Source organism: Echeneis naucrates, chromosome 13 (assembly GCF_900963305.1).
Source record: "Echeneis naucrates chromosome 13, fEcheNa1.1, whole genome shotgun sequence".
Lineage (NCBI taxonomy): Eukaryota > Metazoa > Chordata > Actinopteri > Carangiformes > Echeneidae > Echeneis > Echeneis naucrates.
The window spans coordinates 10,944,790-10,966,760 of NC_042523.1; the positions used below are offsets into that span (position 1 = coordinate 10,944,790).

Here is a 21,971-nt window from a genome sequence, read left to right on the forward strand (position 1 = left end):
TCTATCTTTTTCATCTGTGCACCCACAACAGATACACGCAGGGCTGACATTGTGTTTGGTCTAGGTCCTTGATGCTACCAAAAGTATAAGCCGCAGTGTTGAACTTTTCTCTCGTCACAAACCAGGGTAAGTGGAGTTGCAAACAATTACTTTAGAAAAAGCAGGAAACAGGTAAACAAGTGGAGAGAGGGGGAGTGGAATGAAATGAGCTGGAGAGAAAGAAGGGTGACCTCAGTTTAAAAGGGGTTGACTAATAGAGGTTTGGGGACAGCGTGAGCAGCTGAGGTATAAGGGGGCAGAGGAGACGGAATACCAACGATTAGAGGACCTCGGAAAAAAAGGTTGTACCATTTTGATAGAGGTCAGAGCGTGCGGCTGTCAAGGAAACAAGAGAGGCGGAAGAGCGCTGTTGTCAATCATCTAATTTTGAGATAAGGGCCTTGTTTTTAACACATATCTGAGGAATGTGGTTAATGCAATGTTGACCCTTTGAAGATGACAGTGGGCAAACCTCTCCCAGGTGCTGCAATGACACGAATGTTTTTCATCCTCCTGCTGACGGCTAGCACTTCTTCAGTCTCCTCACAGTTTAATGGATACAACTGTGATGCCAACTACCACAGCAGGTTTCCTGGTGAGGAGACTAACTGAAACTCTTTTCAGACTCTACTTTCTTTTCCATCTTATGTTCTGAATGCGGATATGTGCCTCAGGTATACATGCTGTACCGCTGTACTGAAATTCTGTCACTGTGACTCTGTGCATGAATGTGCGGTATAGAACGATTTATATTAAAATATAATATCGCATGCGGTAACTTGTTTTACAATTTAATTGTCAATCTTGCCCTAAAACGACCAGATACAGTTGCAATCATGCTAACATGAGATGCATTAATATTGAAACTCGAATTAAAAACCATTCTGTATAATCTGGACTATCTTTGCTACTTTTCAAAGTAACAAAAAATATTATTTTGTTATATTTTTCAGACAAAATTGTACAGAAAGGTTTTTACTTCGAATTGAATTACGCATTGGTACATTACATCTATGCATAAGTAAAGATTCTGAGTGCTTCTCCAGGGGTTGGACAAAATAATGGAGACACTATGACTAAGGAGAAATGGTTATACAAGGTATAGTGGTCTTATAGTTTGTCTACACTCGAACCTGTCAATAAGACAGGATTCAAGACAACAGCTGCTCAAATGAGAGTTTATTTATTTATTTGGAAAAAAGAAACAACCTTTCTAAAGCAGGATTGATTACAGAGTTGTATTGCACACGTTTGAGGTAGGTGTACTTAATAAATTGGTAGCTTAACATAAAGCAGCATATAAATGACACCCATAACGAGGATGGATTATATTTGTTGAACCACTTCTTTGTGATGCTGCTGCTCTTTTTAACAGCTGCAGCTTCCATTTGCTTATGCATAGTGTTGGTTCACATTTTCAATCCAAATTTATTACTGAGATTTACTGAGATTTAGACTTAAAATCTGTTAGCCTGCTCCTCCAAAACTAAGTGCCCTGCAATCCTTGCTCCTGCTCATAAATTACCACTCGAAAATAGTTGAAGAGAGATGTATGCATGGAGTTAGTTCAGCAACCCCCCGATAAAGCACAAATAAATAAAACTGCCGTGTTCTATTGATTATTTTTCTCACACCTTCATCCATCCAATGGTCCTTATGGGGTTTTATGATCAAAACCAGCTACGTGACTTCTTTTCTCCCCTAATTTGAATTTTGTTTCTTTACATTTCAGACATTTTCCTTCAGGGATATTAGAGCTTTTACACACATAACTTTAACGTAAAAAAAAAAAAAACAAAGCATATCGTGGGGGATTTATTCAAAAAATATGGTATAAAAAAGCCATGTGTGCTCTGAGCATACATGTGCATAATAATATTATCTCTTGAGATTTTTACACTTTAGTGTGAGTTGGAGTAATTTGTTTGGTAAGTGGTTCTCACTGCTCACAAGCAGTGGAGAACAGATGATGGACAACCATTTTTGTCCATCATCTAAGCAGACACCCCTTGATGTCTGATTGGTGAATACTGCAGTGATGGCAGAGAAGCAGTGACCGGGGTCAAGAGGACTCACCTGCCTGCCTTCCTTTCTGTCCCTGCAGGTGAGCGGGACATCAGTGTGTACTGTGGGGTTCAGACCATCACCTTAAAGATCAACTTCTGCCCGGTGCTTTTCTCCGGCTACACTGACACAGATTTGGCCCTGAACGGTCACCACGGTGACGCCCAGTGCCGAGGCTTCATCAACAACAACACCTTCCCCACGGCAGTTCTGTTCAGCATCAGCCTCAGCACTCTGGAGGCCTGTGGTAACAGCTTGGTGGTAAAGAATACATAAATACTCGATGCTCTTAGCATGTATACTGGACACCTTCCTAATGTTGTTTATTGACTTGTGAAAAAAGCAAAGTGGCTATTTGAAATGTTTGTTTCTGCAGGTCAGCACAGCCTATGGGGCCAATGCCTATGGGAACATATCTCTGGTGCAAATTGGGAATGTCGCGGGCTATATTGACACCCCTGACCCACCAGCTATTATCAGCTACTTGCCTGGTTTGTTGTATAAATTCAGCTGCAGCTACCCTCTGGAGTACTTGGTCAATAACTCACAGCTGGCATCGTAAGTTAATGCCAAAAAGTCACTTAGTGTTCAAAAGAGTGCTTGACCTTCTCAGAGTGACCCAGGGGATTTGATATTAAGATTTATTTTTTCATTGAAAGCATTGTTCATTATTTCCCAAAGTGTGGTAACATTAAACCATCTAGCTTAAACGCCTAAGTGGGTTTGTATATTATAATTTTTGTTTTTATGAAACATATGCTCCTTAAGGACTCAGATGGTGATTTACATAATTGAAAATATAGCTTTTTGTTCATGTGAGTTAAAAAAGTTACTATAATTTTTTTTATATGGATTAGATCATAACCTCTTCTTTCAAAATGTTGTTTTGAAGTGCAGCATACTCCACCAAAAGATGAAAAACAACTTTGAAATAAGTGTCTCCAACTCCTCACAGCTCCTCTGCTGCAATATCTGTCAAGGACAGCAATGGTACTTTTGTGAGCACATTGAGCTTGATCCTGTATAATGTGAGTTCACCGCCGCATTCGGCTTATTATGTACAATCATACATCATAGCATTATGTTTTATGGCAATTCACGAGCTATGAAACTTTTAAATACAAGGTTTAGAAGAATATTCATGAGTTCATGATCTCTGAGTCATTTTTGTATTTCCTGTAATGAATCTCTCAATGTTTTGATCAAATTTATTTGCTTGTGTCATATTTTACGTTTTCAATTAAGAAATCCTCTGAAAGTACCAAAAATAACCATATACAGACATTAGGCACTGTAGTTCAGTTTTACCTCGAACATATTTATTTCTGCCATTTAAACTCACCAGAGCCCCAAATGTGTATAAATCTGCAACAGGAATAAGTTCCTAAAGAATGCAGTATTCACTTCATATTTGTTTAAAAAAAAAAAAAAAAAAAAACTAAACGTTGCCAGCTTTATTTGGATATCAAATCTTTATGTCTACATGAAAGCCTGTTTCGTGCTTCACACAGGAGAAGACATTTGAACAATAAAATGTTGGATGTTGGTTTAATTGCTTACATCAGGTTGTTGACAATAGCATGAATATAGAGAAACATCAGTGTAATGACTACTCAGTATGCCAGGGCCAGACTTTCCTTCTGGCTCCCAGCCTCACGTTTTTGAGTGAAAAAATAAGACTTTTCTTTTTCTTTCTTGACAGGACTCGACATACAACCAACCTCTCTCTATTCCCATGGCTGGACTGCCTCTCAAAACAAGAGTATTTGCTGCTGTGAAAGCCACAAACCTAGACAAACGGTACCAGATAACATCTGTTCATTCATTATTAAATTTTGATTTTCTCCAAATTGTCATATTTCAGAAATATCTGCAGAAATTCTGCTATTGGAACAGATACTTTGCCATCACATCTACAACAACAACCTGAGTAACGCAGAGATGATGTTTTGGTCAATTACAGCATTATTCCCATCATCACTTTTAGCCTTTTTTCCCTTTTCTTTGTTTACATTCATTAGACAATTATATTATTATTCTAAGAGAAGGCGCCAGCTTGCAGCAGAAAAAGCATGATTTGTATCGTCCCATTTGTCCCTCTGCAGGTGGAACATCTTGATGGACTACTGTTACACAACGCCCTCAGGGAATCCTAATGATGAACTCCGCTATGACCTTTTCTTTGGGTAATCTTGCCTTTTCGCCCCTCAAGATGATGACTTGATAAACCACAAAAGGGAGTTGTTACCCATTCAGGTCCTCCAAATGGCTTATCTTCATGAATGCTTTTTTTTCTACTCAGTGAGCAGTTAAGTGTACATTTACACATTAAATCTGTGTGCATATACAGTTCATGTACATGTTTATCTGTCTTTTTTAACACAGCTGTAACAAAGACCCGCAGACAACGGTTTTTGAGAACGGGAAGAGTCAGATAGGGCGCTTTTCCTTTGAGGTTTTCCGTTTTGTTAAGCACAGACACCAGAAGATGTCAACAGTGTTTTTACACTGTGTCACTAAGCTTTGCCGGGCAGATGACTGCATCATGCTCATGCCAGTAAGTATAAAAACGATGAGTCTCACTTCTGACTCCATGCTTGTTGTCTGACCCCATTGAAGCCTGAAACATGATAATGTGATGTGATAGATTTGTGGGCGACGGCGCAGGCGGGATGAAGAGGAGAGCTTTGATTCCCGACCAGCAGGATCTGGGAACGCAGTCATCACAGCCGGACCAATTATCACCAGGAGTGGTATGAAGGATAAATTGACTGATAAAAGATTAGAGATACAATTATGCACTTTTCCGCTGAGAGCTTAATATTAAGATTGATAACTCTCCCAGTTTTGTCCTTAATACAAAATCCAGCATCCAGTTCAATCGGTAGAAAGAAAAACCAAAAACACAAAGAATAAAACTGCCACAGTGATCACTCTCACACTTCGGGGAGCTATTTGTCAGTATTAACAGCAATGTTGCCAAGAGCTTCTGCCATCTTTGTGTTTACAATAAAAGAGATTATAACATGGCCTTTGAGCAAGCCTTGTTGCTTCATTAACTCAGTATTTGACAACAAAGAGGCGATCTGACTGGTCTGGAATAAGCTGGTTAGCTCACTAACTTCAGCACAACAAAAAGAAATAGAAATAGAAATAGAGGAAACACAAAAGTTGACACTGACATTGATTTCCATTGCTGGAGACAGCACTCGTCACATAATGGGAAGATGTTTGATGCTGAACTCACAATGATTGTTTACTGTTAAGTAACCAGCTGTTAATACTGATATAGGCTGTGTAGAAAAAGCAAAACTCACTTTATATTTTTTATGATGTACAAATAAGCTAATGTGGCTTATTAATCACACTTTCTAGCTGCTGGTGGTGAATTGATTCTGTTAGTTTTGGATGCAGTCACACTAACTTTCCTGCTGCTAAACCAAGCTAATTGGCTTCTAGCTGTAGATTAATGAACAGGCTGCCCTTTAAATTCACATCATGAAACACAGAGCTGCTGAAGAATGACATTGCTGTAAAAATGACTCACGCTCTTAAAATAATCTTTCAGACGAAACCCCTGCCAACAACTCTCAACTTGGTAAGCTCTGTTACACAATGTTACCAAACATACAAAGGATTTAAGTGTAATCTGTGAATAAAGATAGTGGCTACCTGTGGAAACTGATGATTTAAGGCAGCAACAAAGGGTGGCCAGTGCTTTTTCTAAAAAATTAATATTAAAATAATAAAAAAAAAGAAACGTCTTGTTTAAGCTTGTGCTTTTGTTCACCTTCCCCCCTCAAGCATCTGGAGATGCCTCCATGCAAATGAACCCGGTGACCAATGCTCTGATCTCAGGTGTAGTCATCCTGGGTGGGGTCAGCGTGGGTTTTGTCCTGCTGTCACTTCACCTTCTGCAGAAGTCCCGTCTCCCGGCGAACACTGTCTCAGGTCTTTCGAACCCCAGCTTTAAATAGACGAAATGTATATAGTAAAATAACAATTTTTATAAAAATATTTACAGTGTAGGCACACTTCATGACAAGGAGTTGACACAATTTCTTTATGATGGCTTAATACATTCTGAAGTGTTTCAACAACAAGGACATGAAAGCCAGGTACAGAAATGAGGGGGAAAAAAAGAAGAAATATTCCAAAAATGAATGTAACAAAAGCAAGAGGTGTTAAATAATATTGCCCTGAGTAGTCATAATTGGAGATTTTAGAGGAGGAGATGCATTAATCAGTCTAGAGAGCAGGATACAACTGCACAGTGTAATAATGATTTGGAATAGATGAAAATAATGATTGTTAATGAAAGTTACTCAATGAAACTCTATAATTTACCATAATGAAGGCAGCACAATTTTATTATCCTTACACTTAAATTTTAACAGGAATGCATTCTAATATCAGCAACAACTTGTCAGTACATACACACATATCGACCAACATATACAACAAAATTACAATGTATGTCATCTGCGGTATTTTAACCTATCCTACCGACCTCTTTATTGTCATTATGTTGCTACATAGTCTTTCTGTTGTGTTTCTACTCCAGTTTGCATGTATGCTTTACTCTGTATGGACATTATTAAATTATTGTATCATCAACCTATTCCATGTGTTTGTTAGACTGATCCTTGCTATTTTATTTAGCCTTATTTAGCCTTCATAACATGATATAAAACAATACTGGGACGTATCTGAGAAAGTTTTGAAAATGTCATGTTCACACAATGTCAAATTAGGAAAATACTCAGAACCACCAGCGTTCACTTGATGACAGAATTAATCTTAAAATTTTTCCCATATTGATTCTCTTCTTCTTCTGACCTATATAAATGTCTGTTGGCGGCAACTGCATATCACGTGTCGTCTTTGCGGCTGTTTTTGTGCCCCGCATGCCTCTGCTGCATTCACTTTTTCACTCTAATCCCTCATTTCAACAGCCATTCTGCGATGCATTCAGCATCCACAATGACCAAAGACACCTGAAATGAGAGGAATAAACGCAATCATCTCCCCTCTCGGTTTACTATCAGCCGTAATTGATTAAACTCTCTGCACATTTGAGAAATGAGGCTTGGGTTTGGCTTTGAAAGTTGAAGCTGAGTTCAGGTGAGTCAAAACCAAAGAAACGTTACTTTGTTAAGACCTTGAGTCACATATGTAAGTGCTTGTATCGCTGCATATTTAAAAGGGCACATCATGACAATAAGAGTCTGTACTGCATTTCATATGGTTTCATATGTTGATGGAGACGCCCATCCTCCACCTTGACCCCAATCAGAGCTTTCTCTTCCCAGGTGGCTCACCTGACAAGATCATGTTTCTAACCATCCTTCAATTATCTTCATTCAGTTCAACTTAAACATTAACATCATTTTGAACGAGCCTCTAAAATAATGGGAACTTTCCCTTTAATTCCAAACCACCAAAATTCAGCTCTAAGTCTTGTGTTGGTGATGCAACACATAACAGTTACAGCTGTGAGACACAATGTTGCTGAGTTAGCTGCTAATAACATATGACTAAGTTCTGACCACCCATCCATCTTTTGTACCAATTTGCCAAATTAAGGGACTTTCAGGATACATTAAACCAACAAACACCTCAGAAGTCAACATGCCCTCTTTCCTCTTTTGTGTGTGAGGTCCCAGGCGGATGAAAAGCAAACATTCCCTTACTTTATTAAGTTTCGTAGTAGTTGGTAAAGGGGGCTGCGTTTCCCACAAAAAGCACAAAGCCTGGAAGATATTGTTTAAGCACATAACTTTGAAGGGGCCTGTCTTCGGTTTCATCATTTGCCTCCAGGAGAGGACCACTGTGCTTCAGCCATAAAAAGTAAATTGTTCACACAGACTGAGACAGCCCCACCAAAGTGGTATTGACCCTGTTTCCATCCAATCCGAAAACAGTGATGTGACTGCACAACAGTCATGGTCAACATATATAAAACACCCCAGTGCTGTCTTATGTTGAACCAGAGAAGTGACTGAGGAGGTAAGATCCTGATAACGGCAGGGTTTCCTCGATTGGCAACTCTGGATTAAACATTTAATTTCTTTTTTTTTTTTTTTATTAAAATCACCTGAATGGATTTAGTGATTTTATTTTTTCTTCTACATTGTGCTGGATTTTTTAATTTTTTTTTTCAGGATTTGGTGTGTTTGACATCTGTTGTGTTTGCCCCAGCTCTTTCACAGAGGCCAGAGTAGGGAGATGGCTTTATTCAGCTTCCTTATCCTGACCTCCCTGTGTATTGCGGGCCGAGAGGCCCTCAGCTTATCTGACTGTGGAGTGTTTGCAAGACCACCAGGTAAGACAACCTTCGCTCTCACGTTCTGCTCTCAGGCTGAGGAGGACGTATTCATTTTAGATCAGATGTGGACCTTTGCCAAATACATATTTATTTAGTTTAGTCCAATATTTAATTTCCTCAATTGTTAGATTTTATAAAATGTTTAAAAAGGTATACCAAAGTTGCAGTGCAAATATTCCTAATATGTGGACTGTATTAATGTGCATGTTTGACTTTGGCTCTCATTAGCAAAACTCTAATGAAATGAATGAGAAATACTGCAATATCTTTCAATGATAATGCCACCTTCATTGTCATCAGAATACACTGATATTTCTGTGATGTGCGGCACATCTGCCATCGACCTGGCCATTCAAATCTGCCCAGCTGTCTACACTGGATACAACGAGAGCCTACTGATCCTAAACCACATTCGGGACAATGCGGCCTGTCAGGGGACCCTGGATACATCAGTGGCACCTCCTCTGGTGAGATTCAGCTTCCCCATCAGAGAAGGAAATGCCTGCGGGAGTAATTTCTTGGTGAGTCTTGCATCAGTGATGAATCCTGATTTCATGTCTTGAGGGATTGTGATTATGGAGCTTGTTAACCTTTAGCTGAGGAGCGTCAGAACAGATATAGGCCAGTAGAAGGTATCTGTGTGCTGAGTTGTGGGTTAGACAGGAGTTGGTGGAGGAGGAAAAGAGGACATTCAAGATAAAAGTAAAAATATTTCAACCAGACAGGCAGAACATGCAGTAAATCACTCTGCTCTTGACTCCATATGTCACAAATCCCTCCAGCCTCCTTTCTGAAGAGAAAGTTAAGAGATGTGCTTTCATCACTTCCTGCTGTGCCAAGAAATATTGATTACCATTTATTTTTAACCATTTCGTAAATAATCATATTTCTCACAAATAATTCTTCAGACGACGAGCGGACCAGGGACAGGGATATTCTCAGACTTCTCCAACATCCAGTCCGTCAATGTCAGTGGAGTGGTTCGATCCTTTGACCCCACATTCGGAACAATCACTTACAATGCAGAGCTCAAGTATTACTACTCATGTACTTATCCACTGGAGTACCTCATCAACAACACTCAGGTGGATGTGTAAGTACACATTTAGAATATATGGGCTGAAAACACTCTGCACCTTAATGAATTTCTCTCCCAGGGAAAGTCTGATCTGATGCCTTCTCTCCTCTCAGGTCCTCCTCTTCTATTGCTGTGAAGGACAACAACGGGAGTTTCATCAGTACTCTGAGCATGTCCTTGTACAAGGTGCCACCTTTCTCACATACCATGCATGCTCTCATTCCTACCTGCAGCCGCTGCAAATTGTAACTCTTGGAGATTACTCTAATATGACAGCTTGAAAATTTTCTTTTAGTCTCTTTTGTTATTAATATTCATGTCCTTTCCCAGGATGTTAACTTCACCACACCCCTTGTTATGCCAGCTGTGGGTGTTGAATTGAGAACAAACATCTACGTGGAGGTGGTTGCGTCAAACCTGACATCACAGTAAGAATTATCAACATTATATCCAAGCCACAGCTTTTTCTTTGTCTATGCCTGAACCTGTATTTATCAAACTCTCAATTACTGCTGGGATGCAAGTTTCACAGACAATGGCTCTGCTGATCATCAGAACCGATAGAATCATTTTTACAGCAAATGATATGAACCGAGTATCTTAGACTCATTTTATCAGGCACAAACTGGACTCAAAAAACAGACAGGAACACAGGGACGTAAAGTTCTCAAGTCATTTCAGTCAGTCCAAAAGTCAAATAAACCGTAAATCCAAACTATACGGCAGAGGTACAAAACCACCGGATGCAGAATCCAAAGAAGCAAAACTGATCATTTAACACCTGGACAGTAGGCGCTGGACCACTGACAGGGAAACAACAAGACGCACCACGTATATACACTGGAGTTAACAAGACACAGCTGTATCACATGAGGGTATGGGATACCATCAACTGGAGGGAAAAAAGCTAGACGAGGGAACACTTCGGAATAAAACAGGAAGTGGACCAGACACAACACTACCGGGCCCTGACACGCTTATGAGGCGACTCATGTCTACTTGAAAAACCAAAAAAAACAAAAACGTTTGTCTTAAAGTTAAATCTTTAAGACCAGCTCACAAGGGAACACAGGATATCAGGTTTAGAGCAGAAGACACAGACAGGACTGTTAGTGTTACTTATTGTTATTCCAAAATTGTATTTTAATATAGTTCATGTTTTTAATCGAAATCCTTAATATTTGCTATTATAATTGAAATCAATCTAATGCTTTATATAAATACAGATAAAATGGAAACGGGCTAAAATTAAAATTAATAGAAAATCTAACTGTAATCTGATGTGTACATTTTTGTTGCACTGTTGAAATGTGTAGACAATGGAGAGGCTCAGAAAATGTAAAGGAAACAAATTACTTTTCATTTTTCACTCCATCCATTATTCATAATGACCATCTTAAAACTTTGTACGTTCACTCCGAGGCATGTCTGCATTAGCAATCACCTGTTTCTGCACTCGTCTCTTAGGAAACCTCTGGGGCATCTAACTCATCATCACAAATTATGAGAAACACCATTTATTCTAAAGTCGGTGTGTCGGTGTCAATGTTAAAGGGATTTTACTTTCACAATTTTTGCCTTTAATGGTTTGATAAGTACAGGTTCTGGAAGACGGAAACGTGTAGAAACACGTTCAAATTTCTTGGACAAATAAAAAGACCTTTTCCATCTCCTGGTCTCCAAACACATGACTGTCTCTTGATAGATTGTAAATTTGAGGATTCCACCTGTGACCTGGAGTCTCTGACTCGGTGCTGGGGACCTCATTCTTTCTCCACAGGTACTTTGTTCTTCTGGACCGGTGCTACGCCTCTGTGTCTCCACAGCCGACCAACTCCACCTTCTTTAACCTTTTTGTATCGTAAGTCACAAAAACATATTAAATGTTTTACAAGAGCAGCCTAATTTTTTGAACTTTGGAAAGTTTCTTTCAGTCCATTGAGGCCCGATAATGAGGTCTTTTTCTCGGTCCACTAGTCCAGCTTTAAGCTAAACCTTTACCGATATTTACAGGTTTTCCTCTCATCCATGTAATAAGGAAAGCACAACCACAAAATCCAGAGGGAGCCCTAGTCTTGATGTTGTCTACTTGTTGTTCTATCATTAATACACTGCCTGCATGTATCCTTGTGATGTGCAAACGGGGCAGTTGTGAGGTTCGCCTTTTATTGAAAGGTGCTCCATAGATCAGCTGACTACCATGCTGGAGAACGGGGATAGCCAACAGGCCCGCTTCTACTTCCCGGCATTCCGCTTCATTGAGCAGCAGAACGAGACCATCTCCACCTACTATCTGCACTGCATCACCCGGCTCTGCGAGCGCACCACCTGCAGCGCTTTCAAGGTGAAGAGAGCCCCCCCTCGCCTCTCTCTGCATGTTTCCTATTAGAAATCTCTTAGACCCTGCTCAACCCATGTCTTGTTACCTGGGCTAATTTGCAGCAATGCAACAGGAGGAAGAGGAGTGTGGAGACTGCTGTGGTCCAGGAGAGCATCACTGAGCCGTCTGTGCTCACAGCAGCTATAAGGGCCATGACTGAGAACCGTACGTCCCCTCTTACTTTTTTGAGAATCTGAAAGAGCCAGACAAACGATCTCCCGCCTGTCATGACAGCTCCCTTTAGCTTTAAACATTTTTCTTCTTCATTGACGTGACAGTGTTCCTCTACATGAGATGTGTTCTGCTCCGAGTTTATGAGTCAAATGTCAACGTGAACTCCAAAATTAAAGCTGAACATTTTTGGTTTGAGTTCCTGCTGAGAGGTGGATAAAGTTAACCGCTGTCTCATGTCTCTCAGCTGAACAGGAAGCTAAAGGTAGCCCCAGGCAGTTCACCTCTGTGTATAAATCAGCAGGATAAATGTTAAATTGCTGTCAAAATAGAGCCTAATACTTTCTTATATCCCCCATATGAAGACATGAAATGAAAATACCGCTAACAATAAACTAGAGTTTCCCTCTTTCTTGCAGCTGCTCTGTCTAAAGAAGAGGGTGAGTATGAAATATATTGACTTGAACGCCATGAGAGCACCAATTCACAAAGCTTTCACTGATTCAATTCCTCCAGAAGTGAAAAGTAACTCATTGTGTCTTTTCTAAAGCATCCCATAACTGTGTCACTCTCATTTGTGCACAGCGCTGTCTGGTGCCCAGTCTGATGGCAAGGCCACGTCTGTTGGCCTGGGAATTGCTGTGGCCGTCCTCACTGTGATAGGGGTGGCAGCCATTTTCATGGCGGCATCTTTTTATCGTAAACTGAGACAGCTAAGCTAGCAGCAGCCCATAAGGTTGATGAAGAGAGTTCAGCCCAGACTAAATGACATAATGGGTTTGACAGGGTGGCATTTGCATAATGGTGGAGGTGCATAATGTATATATGTAGGACTCTGCTTTACTGAATCAACCTTTTGACTGGAGCACTTAATGTTTCTCTGCAGACTGTCAGAAATTATGGAAGGCGAAGTCTGATCAATGCACCTGCTGTTATAAAGGAAAGAAAGAAAAGAGAAAGAATATTCAGTGCTATTTTTAAGGAAATAGCTGTACATTTTGGGAATTAATTCAGAAAACAAGTTAGAGGGTGGTAGATACTGAGCTTCAAAAGCTCAGTCCAAAGAAACAGATGTAAGGATGAGTCAGGAGTGGCATCAATCTTCTCAGAGAACTCTCATCAAGAGAAGAAATATACATCATTTCCACAATGCTGAACTATTCTCATGATAATAAATCAGAATTTGTAAATTTTTGTCTCACATTAAAAATGGTTTATTGTCGGTATTTAAATATTCTTTGATTCATGTACTCAGAGTTCTTGTTTATTTGCCACGCAGCCCATGAATAAACATCAACATCTGTGTATGATTCATGAACCTGAATGACACATATGATGGATTGCTCACCATGAGGCCCTTCTACCTTAGACGGTTTTACAAGCAGCATGCTTTATATTTTTACAAGCCCGAGCTGACACGTTGCATGTTTTCCTGTAGTAACATGTTTCTAATGATTTAAATCATAGATGGAATTGATATTGTGACATTACCCCACATTCTGCTGATCAAATGGCTTAGTGTAAAAAAACCAAAAAGATTTACAGGTATCAGGTAATTTTTGTTATTTATTGACAGAATATACTTGTTGTGTATGAGGTATAAAACCTGTATTATATCAGGGGAAATGACTTATAGACTATAGTCTGCGGCAACTTATGTGAGAAACTTTGTGTGCTGCTTTGTATATGTGTGCAATCTTTTTACTTGTTATTCATGCATTATTAGTATTAAAACTCGCAGGATATGAAACAAGAAGTTGTGTCTTCCAACAGCAGACGCTGCACATGCTGCATGTTACAACCCTGTAAGCTGGAGAACACCTCACAGTCCACATGAAAGAAGGCTTTGGTTATCTTCAGTTCAGCCTGGGAATCGAAAGAAAATAAAAGGGATTAATTCATCAGACTGTGCATAACTGGAACACACACTTCTGTGTTGTTTTATAACTAAAGGAATGTGGATCGTATAGAAAGTGGAGCTGTTCAATATGTATGTCGTGTTTCATGCTTCCTGAAGACTCGTTCACTTTGAGGTTGTCTCCAATGACATAAAAAGATTGTGTTGTGGTTTGTTGAACAATGTATTTGTAATGATCCTCCACTAGAGGGTGTCTAATCCCCATTTTTTTAGGGCTGATATTTTCTGTTGTGTAATTGCCGCTGTGTCATTAATTAATTCACAACTTGGATAGGTCAGCATCTAGAAAAGAAGAAGCTCTGACTCATGATACCAGGATAAGATTGTTTTTTTTTTTTCATTTTCTTTTTTTTTTGGCAAATTTATTTTCAAGGTTAAGTTGTGTCAACTCTCCGAAAGAGAGGAAACAAGCGGCCCCTTTTTCTGGTGTATGTGGTCATGAGGACGTCAGGTTTATAATTTACTGAGTGACCCGGGGAAAAGTGAGGATTCTTCTTTCGTATATCCTCAAAAGAATTAACAGACCAACAACTTACTTGACAAATGATCTAATTACAAGTTCCTGTTTTGTGAAGTAGGCCATAACAAACTCCATGACAGGACGACCCACTTTAAAAAATAAGGGATATAAATCAGCCAAGCTGGATGCTGGAGCTCCATTAGGACTGAGGTAACTGTATGTTGAGGACAAATCACCCTTTGTTAGTTCTCTGTAATTTAATTAAAAAAACAGGAATAAACGCATGCTCTGTTGCTCTCTAATGGTGTGGACATTAACCTTTGGTTCCAGCTGCTTTGCCCTCTAAAATGTTAATAGCCATGGGGGAAACGGATTGAAGAGCAGCCTCAAATTTGTATTGCAGTTTCTGCTCATGTTGCTCCTGACAGTGCATATTTATTATGTCTTATCATATTTAAAGTCAGCTCATGTTGTGATGCATCTTTGTAAGCAGTGTTTGTGTTGCTGCCATTGGAACTGTTTATTTCACACTATTTTTGGCAACAGGCATGAAATCTCTTTCCAGGAGGAAGATGAAACTGTCCATTTTTATTTTTATTTTTTTTTTTATCAGACTTAAGATTTTGGTTGAATTTGTGCTCGGCTGAAAGAATAATTATGCTGTCATTTCCATTCTGATTAATATGCATATGAGTGTGTCTGTGGGCTATACATTAGATGTAGTAGACAGCAAAATCATGAAAATTTGATAGCCCAGCTGTAATTTAGGGCAGATGTATGAACAAGGAGACTCTAGGAATATGATGAGTTGGAATAAACTGCGACAGTGTGACAGTTGTGGTCATGGGGGCTGATAGGACGTGCTAATGTGCTAAGGAATAAAGCTGGGATGGATTCAGAGCAGGTAAATGTGAAAGAAAAAAAAAAAAACTTAACAAAAGTATTGTACTAGAAGGTCTGCCTGTTCCATTAACCTTTTGTGGTGAGTGAAGCTCAGAAACTGTGAGCAAAGTTTAATGTCATGTCATGAGAGCCCAGAGCAGCATTCCTCTGCTACGTTCTTCTGTTTTACAGGGGAGGTCAACATTTCAAGTCCCACCCTTTTGTTTCATGCCAGAGGTCCCTTGATGAGAAGATGAATACTACATCATATCTGCATGGTAGCTAAATTGAAAGATGGTTACTTTATGTTAAAGCAGCATAAACAGTGAAAACAGTCATTCATTTCTTCAAACCACTATCTTATTTGACAATTTCTTTATAAAACACCAACACCGCCTTTTAACAAGCCTATTAGTTAACATTTTCTGCCTCTGAACTGAGCCACATTAGCCTTTCCCATTTCTAATGTCCTAAGATCATAGTTAAGCCTTTCTTATATTCAGCGAATGGACAGTGAAAATGTGAAAAAATATTAATTCACATTAGAACGATGATATTTATTTTCCAATAAGTCCGTTCGTATTTTGTTGTTAACGGTTCGTTTGGGCTGCACTGAGTGATTTCCAAGCATCAATCATGAATTTAGTCACATGCAAAGACCTGAACAGTTGGCAGTAGCTGCTGTTTCCTCTGAGATTCACAGTGAGTCAAACCATGAATCAATAAAGAAAATGTCCTTCAGTTCTTTTCCACTCTTTTGACATTTTTATTTTTATTATTATTTTCTTTTTTGTTGTTGTAGCTGTTGTGATCCAGTTACTCAGAAGCATGTCAGTCAGCCTCTTCAACTCAGAGCTTGTGCTGCTTCCACTGAGCTGCAGGAGATGAAATCTTAGCTATGTTTTTATAGCGCAGCCCGTTGGATTGGCTTGATCTCCGCCTGCACAGCAACTTTTCCTCTGAATGGATGTTTCCAATTCAGCCTCATTTGCTCAGCCCAAGTCAGTAAATTGAATCATTCAACACACAAACTGCTTGTGCTCATTGACCTGATTACAACCTCATGGTAGCGCCTAACACTCTCAGCTGGATGTTTGTTGCCCTTATTGGTGGTGTATTTTTCTCAAGATGATGCAGCTTTTGTCGAAGTCAGTTTCCTGTTTGATCATGTGGTCATATTGACGGTGTGTGTGTAAATTTGCCACAGGTTAAATTACTTTCAAAACAACACACTCAATGGACAAATGTTTTTCCTTATATCTTCAATATGGATATCAGAAAAAAAAATCTATTGTTCTATTTAATTAAACTGCACGCATTTACTTATTTTTCCTTTTTAATTGTTGCAGGTTCTGGTGAGTACTGCATTACTATATATAAGTATAAATATTGATCTGCTTAAAGAGGAGTCAGTTTTCAATGGGCCTATGGACAACAGTTTTAAAAATGAAAAGCGTCTGGGAGTGTGGAGTTACAAGGTAATGAACTTACCGGACCTCAGTCTGAAAGCTGGTCCTCATTTAACCTCATGGCTCCAGGCCACTACCAGCATCAAAACCGAATGTTACTGGTCACCTGAAATTGTAGGAAATGTAGATACCAGGTTTAACACACAAAACAAAAAATCTACATCTCTGGCTCCTCTGAGAGTTGAACTGCCAGTTGAGTCAGACAATGTACTCCTTAAATACACAGCTGTTGAGTTCGTGGTGATGTGGACTTAAACTGCAGGAATCTTTCCTCTATTTTCTTGCACATTGGATGAATGTAGAAAGAGCCAGACAGGCTACTGCTCACTCCGAGTGAGAAATTCAATAGCAGCCCCCCAAAATCTTTTCACCATTTCGACCTTGCTGCTATAAAAGTGGGGGCTACTTGAGCTTGGAAAAAAATATCCTATTTGTTATTTCAACAAGGTTTTGAGATGCTTTTCTCATTTAGCACGGGTGTTAATGTGATAGCACAATAATGCAGCAGACGTGTAGCTACAGCGTCAGTGTGAAGTGGATGTGTTAGTGTAGGTCCCATTTCAATTGAGAGCAGAACTGGACAACGGTGAAGGGAGGACACCAGAAGACATGACTGTAAATGTCAGGAAAGATTATTTCAATCAATCATGAATAACTGCAAAATGTAGGGAGGAAAAACGAATCCAAGGAAGGCAAGACAGCTTCATGAAATCAGTTTGATTGGCATGCTGCTTGAAGCATAATGTATCATGTGAAAATATGAGCACTTGGGCCTGTGATAAGCATTGATTTTCTCAAGTAAATCAGTTGCCATGGAGACTTTGAGACCGACATTAAACTGTAGAAAGGAATGGTGTAATTTCAGGGATAAAGAGTGAACTTCAAGCCAGTCAGATTCCTCTGAGTTCAGCTCAGTTAAATGCCAACGAAGACATTATTTGTGATAACAAATTTAAACAAAAGTTGGAGTCACTATTATTAAATTCAGCACCTGGATACATTTTGGGAAATAAATGTATAATTAAATGTGCTAATCATCTTTTGTCCTAACGGTGTATTTAGATTTGTGTCTTGGATGCAAATTTTCATTTTCTGAGAATAAATATTGCAGATACATTGCGAAATAGAATTTTTTTTTCCATACGGCTGAGCCTGCTGAGAGTCTATGTGATTTCTCTTGTTGTTAGCTAACCCGAGCAGATGAGAATTTACTCTGTCAGTTCATACTCTATATCTATGTTGTTGTAGGTGGCTTGTTCACACCACCTGTACTCAGTGATGTTAACCATATATACAGCATTAAATTTATCTGGTTGCTTATTTATTTATTTGTGGACATGCCAGTTCAAGTTGCTGCTCAGACACTCCTCTTGGTGTGAGAAAGAAGTAAAACCAGTGTGAGCCTGAGTGTGAGAAAGAGAAGTAGAAATAATCATTCAGCCTACCCAAACTCCACTGAAGGTAGCACTTGAGCACACCTTAGATTTTTTAAAGCACTTGATCAAACCTGCACTATACAGGCTTTATAAATCACTTGAAGATCATCGCTTAAGCGAAAAGAGAGAGCTAATAAAAAGAAATGAAGTGCTCAAAGTTGTAATCTTGACATTTAAAGTGTATTGGTTTGTTTCCAAGTAATAATTTTCAGAGTAACAGGCAAGAAAAAAATTCCATCTTCAAAGTTGCTGGAAGCTGTTGCCTTTGTGCTTCACGGTGAATTAAATCATTGATTACCAAAGATATAACTAAAAACACAAAGGAGACAACATCATTTTGTTAACATTCACTATTCTGATGGTGTCTGACGAGTCTCCACAGAATTGCGACAGTCAGCCTGTTAGACTTGGAGCTTGTGTTTGTCTCCAAAGAGCTGTTTTCATAGTAAAGCCTGTTAGCTTAGCATGACCTCTGTCTGCCCTGCAGTTTCTGCTATGAAAGGATTCTTCCAGTATGACTTCATTGGCTTGACACAAGTAAATGAAATCATTCGCTGCCCACATGTCTTGTATTTATTTACCTGCCCACCTACCTATCCCCACGCTGCTGACTGAAATATTACCGGGTGGGCTGTTTGTGCTGTCTGACTGCTGGGTCACATTGTTTACATAATAAAGGACTCATAAACTGTACTTAAACACATCCATCAGCGCCAACTCACCATCATTTTCTTAATCAAGGATGGTTTTTCATGCGAAACCTAAGAACATTAATCTGCCTGAGTCATGACTTTCATGCAGGATATACAACAGATATATGACTTAAAGTCCTTCCTCACAGGTGGGCCTGGTTTGCTGGTATAGGTCAACTCAAAGACTTTGAAGACTTGTCCACCGGCATGCACTTCATTTTTAATGCTATTCTTTGTTTTCCTCAATTTCACCGACAGACACAGCATACTAAAAAAAGTATGGGAAGTTGGCACCATTGCTGATATCTGTCCCTAAAGCCCGTACTGAAATGGGAAAAGAAAATCTAAATATGCTGCTCCCTCAGTTCAAAATTACCTGAATCCCGGACAGCTGGTCTCGCTCAGAGGCAGGTATCTGACTGTACATATTTTGGTTCATATTTCCCCTATTCAATTCCCTGATGTGAATGATTTTCTAAAGATAATTGGAGAATATTTTTGATGATGATGTGATTAATTCTTTATTTTCTCTGTGAACTGTTAAATAAAAAAATTTATTACAGTTCCTCTAAGTGTGCTATATACTCTTGTTGGAGTTACATTTTGAAAACACGATGGCGTCCACTGTTATCTTTTTCTTTTTTACTATGTATTGATCTCTGTTTAGATATTGACAGATGGACTAACTCGAGAGATCCTGAAACACTTCAAGAACAAATAATTACCTGCCTTATTGATTCATATTTAATATATGAATTAACCATTTATTAGTCTCAAAAAGCCATAAGAATATTGGTATCATCATTATTACTTCAAACCAAGAAATATATGTCAAACTTTTAGCTAATTTGCACATGTAGCAGATATGGGGCAGCTTTAGTATTCATTTTAAATTGTTTTTGGCCTTAAAAAACTCCTGAGGGAAGAATCCACTATGCTCACAAGTTAATTGCTAAGTTGGTTTCCTCACTTTTTTGTGCAGGTACTGTGCAATTGTTTTCAGACTTTTTTGTGGTGGGGGTGGGGCTAGAAATTCAGCCTGCAACTGATGAAAACTGGGCTTTGTAAAAAAAGCCCAACAACTAATCCGAACTAAATCCTTTCAAAATAGAGTTATATGATCCTCAGAACCTTAAATACCCTGGTGTTGGTCATGTCTACAACACTTAATCACACAACTCATCAGGTAACGTTAAGAGTAGGTGCAGGTATGCTGACTGAGGACAAACAGATTTGAGATTTTGGTAGTTTAATCTTGGGATTTTGGTCAGAAGAAAGTCTGCTGAAATGGCAAATTCCCCAGAAAGGCCAAAATAATCCTGCTCAGTCTCCATCATTCCCCAAACCTGCAGGAAGAATCCCCAGAAAGTTTTTCCAGGACTCTATTTTATCGGAGTGTTAATTTTTCACCTGTGTGCAAAAAAAAAAAAAAAAAAAAAAAAAAAAGCATGAAAGAGCTGGTCACCAAAGATATAATCATCTGCATTGTCTGTGTCCAGCCACCTAAGTCTTGAAAGCATTTGAAAACTTCTTCAAGTTCAGTTTTGTCAAATTTTAAATTTGAGAGAGAATAATAATATCCATATCCATAGCTCTCCTCCTTTTAGAGTAATGGCCCAAACTATTTAGGATCTTTTCATTGCTAAATTTCTATATTCTCTTGTTGGATCTTGAATAAAATACCCAAAAAAATGAAAAAAACAAAAACAAAAAAACCCAGCATCACCTTGCTCCACTTCATCTTAACTTATTTGTCAAGCTGTCTATCACCCTTTCAAGAGGGGACTACTTGTTAATGATTGATGTGGCACCTCTTAATGTGATGGATGAATTAGCCGCTGCATGATGGGATGGGGGTGAGTCACCCATCCTCTCCCTCCCCCACCACTCAGCACTACTCTCTCTGTAAGGGAGAAATATGCCTTGTATCCATCGTTGGGGGAACAAAGGCACATTCAATTTGAACCCCATCAATAATGTACAGCTGAGAAGGCCTCTCGCTAAGGGAGCCCTGTAAAAAGCCTGGGCATTGTTGAGGCGAAGCCAAAGATTTGGTTGTTTATTATTATCTAGATCTGTACACGGAGTCATATATGGCATCGTCATTGTACCTTATATTTCTTATTGCGTGACAGCATCACTGTCTGAGAGTCTGTCTGAGAGCCCACTTGAACTGCTTTGTTACTCTGAAGGCTGCAGCCTAGACGCTGGAAAATACGTCAAAAGAAAGATAAGACGAATGGCATCGTTTTTGATTTATCACCCATGTCATATATTTGCACAAACTGTCTCTAAAAGTAAAATGTTTGCATTAAGTAGAAGCCAGATGGAGGCAGGATGAGGGATAAAAGCTGACATAAGGTTTGCTTTATATATATATATATATATATATATACAAAACTAACACAACTGAGATAGTCAAGGATGCAAAGCGAGGACACAGAAAGGGCAACTGAAACACAAGGTTATAGAAATAAAACCCTTGGCATTACATCATACAAAACAATAACTGATCCTATCTTTACAAAGTAAAGGGTTCGAAAAGCAAATTCAACTTGAGGCTTAGCTGTGAACAGAAATGTTCCACTTACAGTAACTCATTAAATGTTAAACATAACATTTGATAGGTAGTTTAACGACAGAAGGGATAACTTGGGGATAAGCTAAGCTGTGCTTAAAAAGTCCATTTCTGTCCTAAAGTGGAAAGCGAAATGCTGTTATCTGTTCAAACTATATGACAGAGAACGAAGCCGCCTGCATATACAAACATTTTAGAGATTTATTTATTTATTTTTTTTTTTTTTTGAAAAACTGAAAATTAATAGGTCGATTCTTAGCTCCATTCTGGTTGGCTTGCAGCTGTCCTCCAATTAGCTGATCTACAGCTCTATTGGCTGACTGATTAAAATAAACAGACGAATCGATCGATCGATCGGCTCTATTCTGATTAACCAGACATATCGGGTATGTCTACAGCTAGCACAGTTAGCATCTTGTATTTGTCTTTGTTTCTGGTGGGTGTTTGTGTTTACATGGTGGGAACACCTGGCCAGC

General features: G+C 39.0%; 2 protein-coding genes across 2 annotated transcripts; both read left to right on the forward strand.

Annotated features, from left to right (window-relative positions):
• The first annotated feature begins 528 nt into the window (after window positions 1-528).
• LOC115053456 (zona pellucida-like domain-containing protein 1) lies at window positions 529-6,080 on the forward strand. Its single transcript, XM_029518174.1, has 10 exons — window positions 529-634; window positions 2,144-2,364; window positions 2,480-2,661; window positions 3,059-3,131; window positions 3,806-3,903; window positions 4,209-4,289; window positions 4,489-4,660; window positions 4,751-4,856; window positions 5,672-5,701; window positions 5,908-6,080. Exons 1-10 carry the CDS (start codon window positions 529-531, stop codon window positions 6,078-6,080), a joined length of 1,242 nt encoding a protein of 413 aa, XP_029374034.1.
• A 2,251-nt stretch (window positions 6,081-8,331) lies between these two features.
• On the forward strand, window positions 8,332-12,782 carry LOC115053178 (zona pellucida-like domain-containing protein 1). Its single transcript, XM_029517744.1, has 9 exons — window positions 8,332-8,428; window positions 8,732-8,952; window positions 9,340-9,524; window positions 9,623-9,695; window positions 9,840-9,937; window positions 11,290-11,370; window positions 11,685-11,853; window positions 11,952-12,054; window positions 12,646-12,782. Exons 1-9 carry the CDS (start codon window positions 8,332-8,334, stop codon window positions 12,780-12,782), a joined length of 1,164 nt encoding a protein of 387 aa, XP_029373604.1.
• Window positions 12,783-21,971: the final 9,189 nt, after the last annotated feature.